The 12,243-nt window shown below is 38.6% G+C and overlaps 1 protein-coding gene across 10 annotated transcripts in view; it reads left to right on the plus strand.

The window, feature by feature from the left end:
- Window positions 1–12,243, plus strand: part of taok3a (TAO kinase 3a) — a 110,866-nt gene that overhangs the window by 92,297 nt on the left and 6,326 nt on the right. For all 10 annotated transcript variants that reach the window (XM_048611643.1, XM_048611649.1, XM_048611644.1 and 7 more), the window contains 4 exons: window positions 4,692–4,820; window positions 5,305–5,508; window positions 6,488–6,727; window positions 7,864–8,076. In XM_048611643.1, coding sequence (XP_048467600.1) covers window positions 4,692–4,820; window positions 5,305–5,508; window positions 6,488–6,727; window positions 7,864–8,076 — 786 coding nt within the window. The remainder of the gene's footprint in view (window positions 1–4,691; window positions 4,821–5,304; window positions 5,509–6,487; window positions 6,728–7,863; window positions 8,077–12,243) is intronic.

The raw sequence follows: 12,243 nt of genomic DNA on the forward strand, positions 1-12,243 counted from the left end.
TACCATTGTGAAGCGAAACAAAATTTTCTAATTTAAAAGAATGCTGATTGGTTGATTGGCATGGTGGACTCTGGTTGGGGTAAAAAAGTGTGGAGCTGGAGGAACACAGCAGGCCAGGCAGCGTCAGAAAAGCAGGAAAGCTGACGTTTCGGGTCCTGACCCGAAACATCAATTTGCCTGCTCCTCTGCTGCCTGGCCTGCTGTGTTCCTCCAGCTCCATGCTGTTATCTCTGACTCCAGCATCTGCAGTTCTTGCTTTCTGATTCTAGTAGAGGTGTTGTGATTGGCGAAAACACCAGTTAGATAATGACTGATCAGATTTCCAAACTGAGTTTAAATTTAAACCAGGAAGAATGACTGACTGTTTTGTCAAGGCATTGTGCTGAAACATGAATTAGATAATGGCTTACCTGAAACAAAAACAGAAATTGCTGCAGAAACTTAGCATGTCTGAAGAGAAAGCAGAGTTTCTTCTGTATTGTTCCAAGTTTTGTTAGCATGGTCCAGTGGAATGTGGTTAGTGCCTTGTCATCGAAGATTATTGAAGGGCCATATGGATCTCAAATTGAATTGCACACCTCTTCTGTTGATCACAAAGGTACTTCTTAAAGCCAAAGGGGCATGCTGTCGATTTGCGACCATGCCCCTTCACCCGTTTGTAACAGTAATGGGTGAGTTGGGTGCAGTTTGTAACAGTAATGTTACAAACTGCACCCAACTCACCCATGCTACAAAACTCAACACTGTTCAAAGTTGGATCTGACTGTAATTGTACGAACTTTGTATAATCTTGTATGCACTAAAAATTAGTCTGACAATCAAATTAAGACGGTCAGTTGGGCTCATAGTTTGGCACACAACACTGGCAGATACATGTATATTAATAAACTGTCCTATTGTTTGCAAATAGAGTGAGCACAGATACACATTGTTCCTGTTTCAACTTTGAACCAGCAAATAACTCATCAGTTTAGCTCTGATGTTTATACTGTATATGTTAACATTAGTTGAGCAGGCAAATATTGAAGATAAAAGAGCAGTTAACTTTCTGGCTAATGGATTAGTTTACTTTCTGGCTATCAGTTAAGCTTTGTTAGGTAGGATTTTAACTGATATGCAATTCATGATGCAGTCAGATACTCGAGTGTCAGAGGCAAGAGTTAGCCTCTCATTCAGAAGCATGTCTAAGACAAATTATAATGAGAACTAAGGTACTCATGAAGGGAGATAACTCAATTGGAGAAGAAATTAGTTGCAATTTTGCCTAATAACCATCAGTCTATAAATTGGCTGGTTTAGTGTCTTTTTTAACAGCCATGAGCCAGACTTCTAAAGCCCTAAAAAGACAGCACAAAATTGATCCATTCTTCTAGCTGAAAGTACGGTGTATGCTACATTAGGTGAAGACAATTAACATGATATTCTTGACCTACAAATGAACCAGGCTTTAAGCTGTTTGCTATTTTAAGGGAACCAACGTAATGCTTGCTTTAAGTCTCCTTTGCAACTGTGTTTGCCCTGTGAGAACCAAGCTTAAATCATCATCTGAATGCTTCTTTTCTAAAAAGTTGTCACTCTCCAAGTAAACACCACACTGCAGGTTAAAACAATGGCTTCTAAACTTCCAAAATAGGAATTCCCAAATGACTAAGTGAAACAAAATCTTGGCGTTGCTTTATAAGATGATCCGATGTTATTGAATTTATGAAAAAAGTTCTGTTCAGACATAGAGCATCATAAAATTGTGCAACATGGAAGTTGGTCAGTCAGCTCACTATGCCTATGCCAGCCCTTCAAAAGAGCTCTTCAATTATATTCCCCTGCGGATTTTTCCCTATGTATATGTTTATCTAATTCTCCATAAAATTTTATGCACGTTAGTAAGTATTATTTCCATTGCCCTTTTCAGGCCATAAATGCCAGGTTATCATTGTTCATTCTATAAAATAGATTTTGCTTGTTGCTGCTGATCTTTAACTAATTAACCTTAAATCCTTGCCTCTGATCACTGACCCTTTGATCACTGGAAATGGTTTTTCATTTATTCCAGCAAAATCCCACAAGATTTTGAATACGTAAAGACCCTCTTTCCATGGGTTTGAGGATAGCATCCAATTGCTGTATCTGATTGAAGTGCTTTTTGGTTCCATCCTGATACACCTTCTCTACACACGCTGTAAGGACTTAAAAGCCTTCCTAAAATGCGGTGGTCAAATTGATAACAATCCCCAGGTCTATAAAGGTTTCAGAATCACTTGCTTTTGTACTCTGCCTGTGCAGAAAACAAACACACAGAATCTATCATTGTAACAGCCTTTCCAACTTGTCCTTCCACTTTTAAAGAATTGTGTTCCTGAATCTACTTTTTAAACACTTGAATGTAAAGATGTAAAAACTATTGACATGCTTCACTTCACATCCATATTAGTTTCATCTGCCATTTGTCTGCCCCTTTCACCAGTCTATGTACTCCTGGAACCTGTTACTGTCGTCTTCACCTGGCTGTATTTGAGAGTTCCATGTCATCCACAGACTTTGAAATTATGCCGTTTATACCATAGTCCAGCACCTTAATAGAAGGTAAAAATGGTACCAATGTTAACAAGTTTCTGGGGCATACCACTGCTCAAATCCCTACTGCCAGAAAAATTGGCATTCAGTACTACTCTCCGCATTGTCTTGGCCAATTCTGTATCATTGCACCATCGCCCTATATTTCTATGGTATTCTGTTCTGTCAGCAACTGTCTTATGCATACTTTATGGAACTTTTTTGCAAGTCCATTTGTATGTATCACCTGTAATGGTCTCATACACCCTGTTCATTGTTTCATCAGATTTGTCAAACACTACCTTGCCTTTAATAGCTAGCTTCATTTAGTAAGCCATATTTTTCTAAGTGACAATTAATTTCGTTCTGACTGTTGTTTCCAAGTGTCCTGATCATCAACATTAGATTGACCGGCATCTCATTACAAGGTTTGTCCGTCTCCTGTAGTGCTCTGGAAACACACACCATATTGGGAGAATTGAAAGCTTGTAACCAAAGCCTGTGTAATTTCCACTCTCCTCTCAGCAACCAAGGATGCACCCCATCTGTAATGCACAACATTACTACTTGGAGGTTTGGTGACCTTTCAAGGTGGTCTTCTATATGTTGTCTAAACCAAACTAACAGTTTTCTACTGTCTAACATCTCAGGAAAGAAGACTCTCTCTTTGTGATAAACTCTTATGAATCAGCACATCCATCCTTTGACTGCCTTTTTATATGTTTACAAAAAGATGTTTGGATTCACTTCTGTAGCTTATTAACTTAATACCATTCAGTGTCTTTACACCTCCTTCCTTATTCCTCTTTCAATCTGGTATACTTTCTTGTATTCAGCTTGGTCCTCCACAGAGTGATAAACGATGCGTTTATTGCAAACCTTTTTGTATTTCATTTGGATTTCCAACTTCAGGCTTCTCCAGTCAACTGAGTGCACACTGTCTCTTTTTTCTCGTACTTTATCCTGGAACTCCTCGTTATCAAATTAGCAAGCCTACTTTCACAGTTCACGGTACACATCGGGATTCTTACAGATCCAAGTGCTTTAAAGTCAGCCTTATTGCTAACCTTCTGAATTGAAGCTGTACCATTTGTTCACTGTGCAAGTTTGATGCTACTGTAGGACACATCAAAGCCATTCTGTTATTAGTATCCAAATAGATTTTTTTTGTGGTATATTGCACAAACTCAAGAAAAGCACGAAGGTAATCACTCTGTCTGAAAAGTGCTTAATTAGATTATCCCAAGGTAAATCATCTTAAAAGTTTGAAGAACCAGTGAAGCTGAGTGTCTCATGCACTAGCAACACATGTGGTGTTTGCCACAAACAGGACAACACAAACACGAACAGCAATCGCACAAGTCGTGCTGTGTGCATTTTGGCGCTGGTGTGATGCCAAGTTTATAGGCTGTCTTACCAAGACTGGCAGATCAAATTAAACAGAATATTCCTTCAGCAGTTAACAATGCTCGCTAAACTACTGAGAAACATGCAACAGTTTCCAACATTACAGCTGTGAGACTACAATGGAACATTTAGATAATCCTGAATGTGTGAAGGAATATGCTGACAATCAATTTACAATTATCAGTCTAGGTCTGGATGGGATGCTGTTCAGAGATTTAGTGCGGACTTAATGGGCCAAATGGCCTCCTTCCACACTGGAGGGATTCTATGATTCTAACCCATCAGCAATATAAAATTGGTTCTCCCCTTGACTTGCTATTCTTGAAAATTGTCCTGAACAAGTAATATGTGAAGAGCTTTGACAAAATGTACTTTTTGTTCAGCAGTATTCAAGTTCTGTGCTATCAAATCACAATTTAAAAAGCTAATTTAAAATACCATACTCCATACTCAGTCATTATATACATGACTCTAAAGAGACTGCTAGATATATTGAAGAAATGGTATGCCCTTGTTACTTTGCACATTGCATAGCACTGTTTAACTGAGCACATCCCAATTATACAGCAGTCTGACAGAAGCTTGAGTTCTTTTCTTGCATTTATGTGGGCCACAAATAATAGTTCCTCCACACTGGAAAACCAATGAATAAGTCGTCAACTTGGTCTACATATTATTGGTTTAAATGCCTAAATCTTTTCTCTGCAACTGAATATTAATTTTGTTCCCTTCAGATGAAGGTAGCAGCACAGGATGAGAAGAAAATCCAGCAGCAAATCACAGCACAACAGAAAAAGGAACTGACCACCTTCCTAGAAAACCAAAAGCGGCAGTATAAACTTTGTAAAGAAAAGATTAAAGAGGTAATGATGAACTGAGGGACAGTCTTTAGTAACCGATGGGGTGTTGATCACCACTTCAAATTAAAATTGAACAGGCTTTTTGGCAGTATTTTGTGAAAAGACTAGAAATATTCAGGTCTTCCAGCATCTCTCTCTCTTTTTTTCTCTCTCTCTCTCTCTGCGAGAAAGAGAAAGAGAAAACAAATCTCTGACCTTTACTCAAAACTGATGACGAGTCACAGATATGAATGCTTAACTCTTTCCCTCTCCTCTCCTCTCCTGGTTCCTTTTTTCCCTTTTTCCCTCTTTCCCTCCTGTCCCCTCCCCTCCCCTTCGGCTCCTTTTTGTCCTTTTCTCTCCTCTCTTCTCTTCCCCCAACCTTAGCAAAGTGAAAATGCTGCAAATGAAATACTAATACAGGAGCATTGGGTCTTCAATGCAACAGCATATTAACAAAGTGATTCGCAACAATGAATTAGGACTCTGAATTTTGTCTCCTGTATAGGAGATGAATGAAGATCACAGTACACCAAAAAAGGAAAAGCAAGAACGATTATCCAGGCATAAAGAAAACCTTCAGCACACGCAGGCAGAAGAGGAATCCCAACTTCTTGGCCGCCAACGATTGCAGTACGATCGAAATTGTCGTGAGCTTAAGCGCAAGTTGATGATTATACGACATAACTTGGAGCAGGAGCATCTACGTGAGGTAAATGTTTGTCAGAAAGCAAGATTTTTTTTACTAATCTTCTCATTTAATAGCATCCATATAAATATGGGATCAGCGTATATGAATATAGCACTTTACTAGAAAAAACAAAAATACTTGTGTTCTTTTATTAAAGTGCATTGGCAGCCTCGTGTTATAACTACAAAAATTAAGTTGTAAACTATCAAGCTGCGTTTTACTCTGGAGTATGATTTGCCCAATTTTAGCATCAGTGGGGCTTATAACAAAGGTTACAACTAAGGCAGTTCATCCATTTCTGTTAGCTAGGCATCTGGAAGGATGCTTGAGTGTGTGTGAAGTGGATTTACTGGAATGGTTCTGTGGTTGACTTTTAGAGATACGATTAGGGTGGAGTAAAGGAGTTTGAGGAAGATTGAGAAGAGGTGCACAGAATGGAGAGAAAATATTTTAGCTGATGGTACAAGGACCAGGAAATATGTACCACATTTTGGATAAGAGATGCCTGGTTAATGTGAGGAAGAATACTTTTTTTAATGTATCAAGTGGTGATGACCTGGAACTTGCTGCTGTGGTGGTGTTGGGCACACAAATAATGAATAATTTCTAAAAGAAATTGGATGGATACTTGAGCAAAATAAACCTAGAATGCTTTGGAATAGAATGATCGAATGAGACTGACTGAGTACATGTTGGCTCTCTGTAGGGTAGTCCATTGGGTCTAATGGCTTCCTGTAAAATTGACATTTTTACATGGCAAGTTCAGGAGTGAGCATTGTAGCCCATTATTCAGAATCACAATTTTTAAAGTCTTAGGATTAAAGCAAATGTATTTATTGTGCTGATAAATATTAAATTAAATCCATTATCATATGATTTATTTCTGATTTGTTTCTTTAAAAGTAAGCAATTTTTAGTCTAACTCGGTGCTTAGCTACTGAACATTTTGGATTACTTTTAATGCATGCGTATTTGAATAATTGATATGACTATCTAACAGGAAGTGAATAAGAAACAAACTCAGAAGGAGATGGAACATGCCATGTTAATTCGGCATGATGAGTCCACACAAGAACTGGAATTCCGACAGCTTAACATGTTGCAAAAACTTAGGATTGATTTAATCCGCTTACAGCATCAGACTGAGCTGGAGAATCAAACAGAGTATAATACCCGCCGAGAGCGGGAACTGCACAGGAAACATGTCCTGGAACTCCGACAACAGCCAAAGAGCCTAAAGGTATGAAGTCACTTTTGAACCTCTGCACATAGTGAAACGTGAGAGTCTTCAGAAGGAATCAATATTGCTAGCTCTACTACACAGCCAAAATGTTAAGTAGCTGGAATTTTACAACGTAGGCAACAAAAGAATGAATAATCTGTTCCTTTGTCTGTCATGAATGTGTTATTGCAATGGGTTCTTCTTTCCTCGGAGATGTATGTTCAGTGAGAGTTCAGAATTATTTCTTTAAATGCTTTCCATTGTATTATCTACTGTTCTTTATCTAATTTCCCAATCTATTTTAGCCATTCACCTCTCGTATCCATAATTTGCTTTGCTCAAAATTAAAGCCTTAGTTGCAGACTCAGACTACATCTTTGTCAAGCTAAATATGAAATGTCATATTATCATGTTTTCCTCAGAAACCCTTTACGATAGGAGTCCAGATTAACCACCTCTCATCCTAAAATGTGTCTGTGTGAATTAACTTGTTCCCAATTAATTTCAAAATATTGTCATAAGGATTTTATGAACTTGTCCTCTAAGCGACTGTGTTAGTTTTGTTTAGCCAGTCATGTATGAAGGGCAAAGGTCATCCCAATAATTACATAATATTTTGAGTCTGAGGTTTAGTTGAGGGATTTGCCTACAAACTAAATCTATTAGTGTTATTCTGCCTTTTTTAAGCTCTACACAGATTGATTCTACATTGATTTACTGAGCTTAGATCCTTTCTCATAGCCTTGATATTAATTTACGAGAAGTTATCTCCTGCTTTTTCATTTTGCTGACCAAACTCTCATGCCCTGAATGTATTTACTTCTCATCATTAATATTTCTTGTTACAATGCCTAATGCATTCAGGTACTTTTTAAATATGACGTTAATTATTTTGCTTTTAGATTTGCAATTTAAATTTTTGGTCTTGAGGGCTAAATCATCTATTATCATTAAGCTCTGATTAGATCTGAATTACTTAATAACTGGTTAAGTATGGAATTTTAAACTCAATTTCTATTCAATATAGTTGTCTGCTTGTAATACAGGATTTTGCTTGAATTATGTAACATAAGTTATTCCTTCTAGATAGACAGACAGCCAAAGTACAAATTATTGCTCATTTTGACTTTGATCTTGCTTACATTTTTATGCAGGCCATGGAGCTACAAATAAAGAAGCAATTCCAAGACACTTGTAAAGTCCAAACAAAACAATACAAAGCACTGAGGAACCACCAGCTGGAGGTAACTCCAAAAAGTGATCACAAAATGGTCCTGAAAGCACTTAAAGAGGAACAGACAAGGAAATTAGCCATTTTGGCAGAACAGTATGAACAAAGTATCAATGAGATGATGGCCTCACAGGCGGTATGTAATGTACTAACTCTGGATATTGAAATGTTTGATTTTTTTTGAAAAAAGGTCCTTGATGTTTCCTAAGACGAGACTGTTTTATACCTCAAACAGTTTAGAATCTTTGCCCGTAGTCTGAGCCTTTTGCTTTGATTTATCGTATTCGAATTAATGCAAAGATGACTTCAAATGATTTATTAACCGCTGTGTCTTCCACATGCTACCTTGTTGTTCTTGTTAGCCTTGGTTCAGCAGTAATAGTTGGGTGATTTCTGGCTCCATCTTAAAAATATTAATTTCAGAGGAGCACACTGATGCACTTTTTTGTTTTTAAAGTTCTTCGCGTTTGTGCTATTCCACTTGGCCCAGTTGAAATTCTGTAATCAACAGTTTATATCCCAGCATACAATGGGAAGTAATGAGTGACCAATTTAATGTTGCATTTACTACATTTTGCTGCCATCTAGAAATGGCACTACTGTGCCAAAATGTGTGGTGGTGTCTTTAAAACACAAGAATTTAGACTAAAGAATTGAAAATTTATATTTTCTTTTTCCTGTAGGATGATGGAATTTTGATTATGCTTTTACTGTAAGAAAATGGAAAACCTAAAATATTAAAACAGCAATTTTTGCATGATTGTTCATGCATCTTAACAGTTGAAATGCTAGATCATAAAATATTTGAAGAGGATGAGGATAGATTTGTTGAACTAGGGAGTTGAGGGCAGTGAGGAACTGACATGAAAGGCGAGTTGAGCCCTAGAGCAAATGAGCAATGGCTTTGTAGAATAGCGGGGCAGGCTTGAGAGGGGGAATGTCCTACTCTTGTTTGTATTTCTAATGTTCTTGGAATCTCCAGATTCTAAAGTAGTCAGCGTATTAAATACTATAATTAGATTCTCTATTTGAAATGATACCAGTACCTATATTTGTACTTCGATATGTATGACTACCTTGGGTTTCCTTGAATGTAGACTTGGAATTTTTCAAAAAGGCATGAAAAAGATCTTTACACAAAATCTGCTTTTACTGAGTTTGAGGTTTGAGGACAGCTACACAATTACTGGGATTGAGAACATTAGGATTGTGCTTGTGAGTGTGTTAGAACTTTTTTGTTTGTTCATTGTTTCAAGAAGGGACCTTTCTCTAAATGAAGTGTAGCGATAGACCACTTGGCGCATCAATTCTGTTCCATAATTCAATGAGACCATGGCTAATCTATAATCTCTCTTATATATCCAACCCATAATAACTTGGATTAACAAAAATCTATTGATCTGATTTAAATTTTGTAATTGATATCAATTGCATTTGTGGAAGAGATTTCCAAACTTGTACCATCCATTGTGTATAGAGGCATTTCTTAATTTCTTGCGTGAAATTTGTAAACTAATACTTACCCTATCTTTTTAAGCTAAATTATTTGAGTTTATTTTGGGAACACTGACCTGTGCTAAAGTACTAACAACTCGTTTTAGGATTTCTTTCGAATTGCTCTGACTATTGCAGTTTGCACTTGGGAGGTAAAATGTTGTTTGGCTAAGTTTGATATAAAGCATGACCCTATCTATTCGTGCTCCTTTTTATATAAAAGGAGGCAAGATGTTTTACTGTAAAAGCAAAATACTGCGGATGTTGGAAATCTGAAATAAGTTGGGGAAACTCCACAGGTCTGACAACATCTGTGTATAAAATAATTAATGTTTTGAGTCTAATATAACTCTTCAGACCTGCAAGTGGTTAGAAAATGGTTTTATGCTGTTAATACAGAGGTAGAGGGAGCAAGTAGAACAAATTGACAAAGGGATAGTAGTGGTGATAAAGGAGAGATCAGGATGTAAAATAGGTATAAATGAAGGTGTGAAAAATCAAATGCAAGTCCACTCTGCTGATAGCGAAGTCAATAAGACACAGTTGGGGTTTGGTAGGGCCTGTAAGAAAAATGGAGGGCAATGGAATGGTCACCAAGTCTGCATTTAGTCTTGCTAATGCAAAGGAGACCATATTGTTGGCTGCAAATACAATAGTCTAGATTGAAAGAAGTGCAAGTAAAACCCTGCTTCAGTTGGAGCATTTTTTTTAAGAGTCCTAGACTAAGAGAAGGGAGGAATGAATGGGCAAGTATTGCTTGGGTAGAGGACATGGTGGGGGAGAGGAAGAGTTAAGTGTTGCAGAGGGAACAGATGGCAGAAGCAATAGAACATGGCTAAATGTGAAGTTATACTCTTCAATCTGAAAACCAAAGAATATTATTTAACAGTGAAATACCAGAAAGTATGGATGTACAAAGGATATACCTGTCAGCGCCACAAAGAATTAGGATGGCAAATGGTATGTTGGATTGCAAGAGGATTTGAGTTCAGATGTAGGGATTTCTTTCTGCAGTTATACAGGACTGTGGTGAGACTGCATCTGGAGTAAGCATGCCGTTTTGGTCTCCCTAACTAAAAAAGGATGGACTTGCCATGGCGGGACTGCAACAACGGTTTGCTAAGCAGAAAACTGGGACGGCGGGACGGCAGGACTGACATATGAGGAGAGATTGGTTCGAGTGGGTCTGTATTCACTGGAGTTTACAAGATTGAGAGGAGATCTGATTGAGACATGTAAAATTCTACATGGCCTGGACAAACTGGATGTAGGGAGATAACAAAGCTTGGAGCTGGAGGAACACAGCAGGCAAGCAGCATTACAGGAACAGGAAAGCAGACCTTTCAGGTCGGGGCCCTTCTTCAGGGGAAAAAAAAGGATGTAGGGAGGATGTTTTCCCGACTGGGGAATCTAGAACCAGAAGACAGTCTTGAAAGATTGTGGATACAGGGGAGACCATTTAGGATTGAGATGAGAAAAATTCTCTTCAAAGGATAGTGAACCTTTGGGATTCTCCACCACAGAAGGCTGTGGAAGCCATGTCACTGACTATATTCAAGAAAGAGAAATGTTTAGATTTTAAAGGCATCGAGGGGTACGCAAAGAAAGCAGAAATATGGCATTGCGATCAAGGATCAGTCGTGAAGCAGACGCAATGGGCCGAATGGCCTACCCCACCCCTCCTTTTCTAGGGAACAGCCTCTACAGAATGCTAAGTGTGGAGGGCAGGGCAAGATGTATTTGGTGGTTTCTTGCTGGATGTGATGGAAATAGTGGAGTGTGATCATTTGAATGTGGAGCCTGGTGGTGTGGAAAGAGAACAGTGAAACCTATTGTTCTCGAGGAGAAGGGGTGAGAGCAGAAGTGTGGGAGATGGGCCCTTGTCAACCATTGTGAGGGAAATCCTCAGTGGAAGGAAAAGGAGAATATATCAGAGTCACCCTGGAAGGTGGCATTACTGAAACAGATGTGACCGAGAATCTGGCAGAATGGAATGGAATCCTTGCAGGAGGCAGGATGTGAGTAGGTATAGTCAAGATAACTGAGAGTTGTTGGATTTGTAGTGGATATTGGTGGACTGACTATACCCAGAAATAGAAACTCAAGTTGAGGAACAGAAGGAAGAAGTCTGAGATGGACCACATGAAAGTGAGAGAAGGACGTACATCGGAAGCAAAACTGAATTTTTCTGATTCTGGACAAAAGCAGGAAGCAGCACCGATGACTACATGAATGTGTTGAAGGAAGAGTTGTGGGGCCAAGTAAGGCAGAACAAGGACTGTTTCACATGCCCCACAAAGAAACGGGCATAACTGGATCCATGCAGGTATCTTTGGCTGCAAATCTGACTTGGAACAAGTATGACATTTTTAAGAAAAAGTTGTTAAAAATCAGCGCAGCCAGGCAAAAGAGGGTGATGGTCATCCAGGGTCTGTTCAAGCCTCTTTATGAGCAAGAAGCAGAAAGCCTTCAACCTATGCTGATTGACAAATGTGTGAAGAAGAATTATATATCCACGAAGAGGTGGTGGTTAGGGCCAATAAACTGGCAATGATGGAACTGACATAAAGTATCAGAAGAATCTCAAAGTTAAGTGGGAGGAGTTTTAATGGGGGGAAATGGAGACAAGGTGACCAGAAATAAGTTCATTGGGGCAGGAACCGGTAAAATGATGGGCAAGGTGGTCCAATTGATGGATTTTGGGAAGGATCTAGAATCGTAGCTGTGGAGGGAAGATCTCCAAGGGAGATGAGGTCCGTGACAGTCCCGGAAATAGCTTTATGTACAGCAGTGGTGTCATGATCTAGGG

This window comes from Rhincodon typus, chromosome 24 (genome assembly GCF_021869965.1).
Source record: "Rhincodon typus isolate 14 chromosome 24, sRhiTyp1.1, whole genome shotgun sequence".
NCBI lineage: Eukaryota > Metazoa > Chordata > Chondrichthyes > Orectolobiformes > Rhincodontidae > Rhincodon > Rhincodon typus.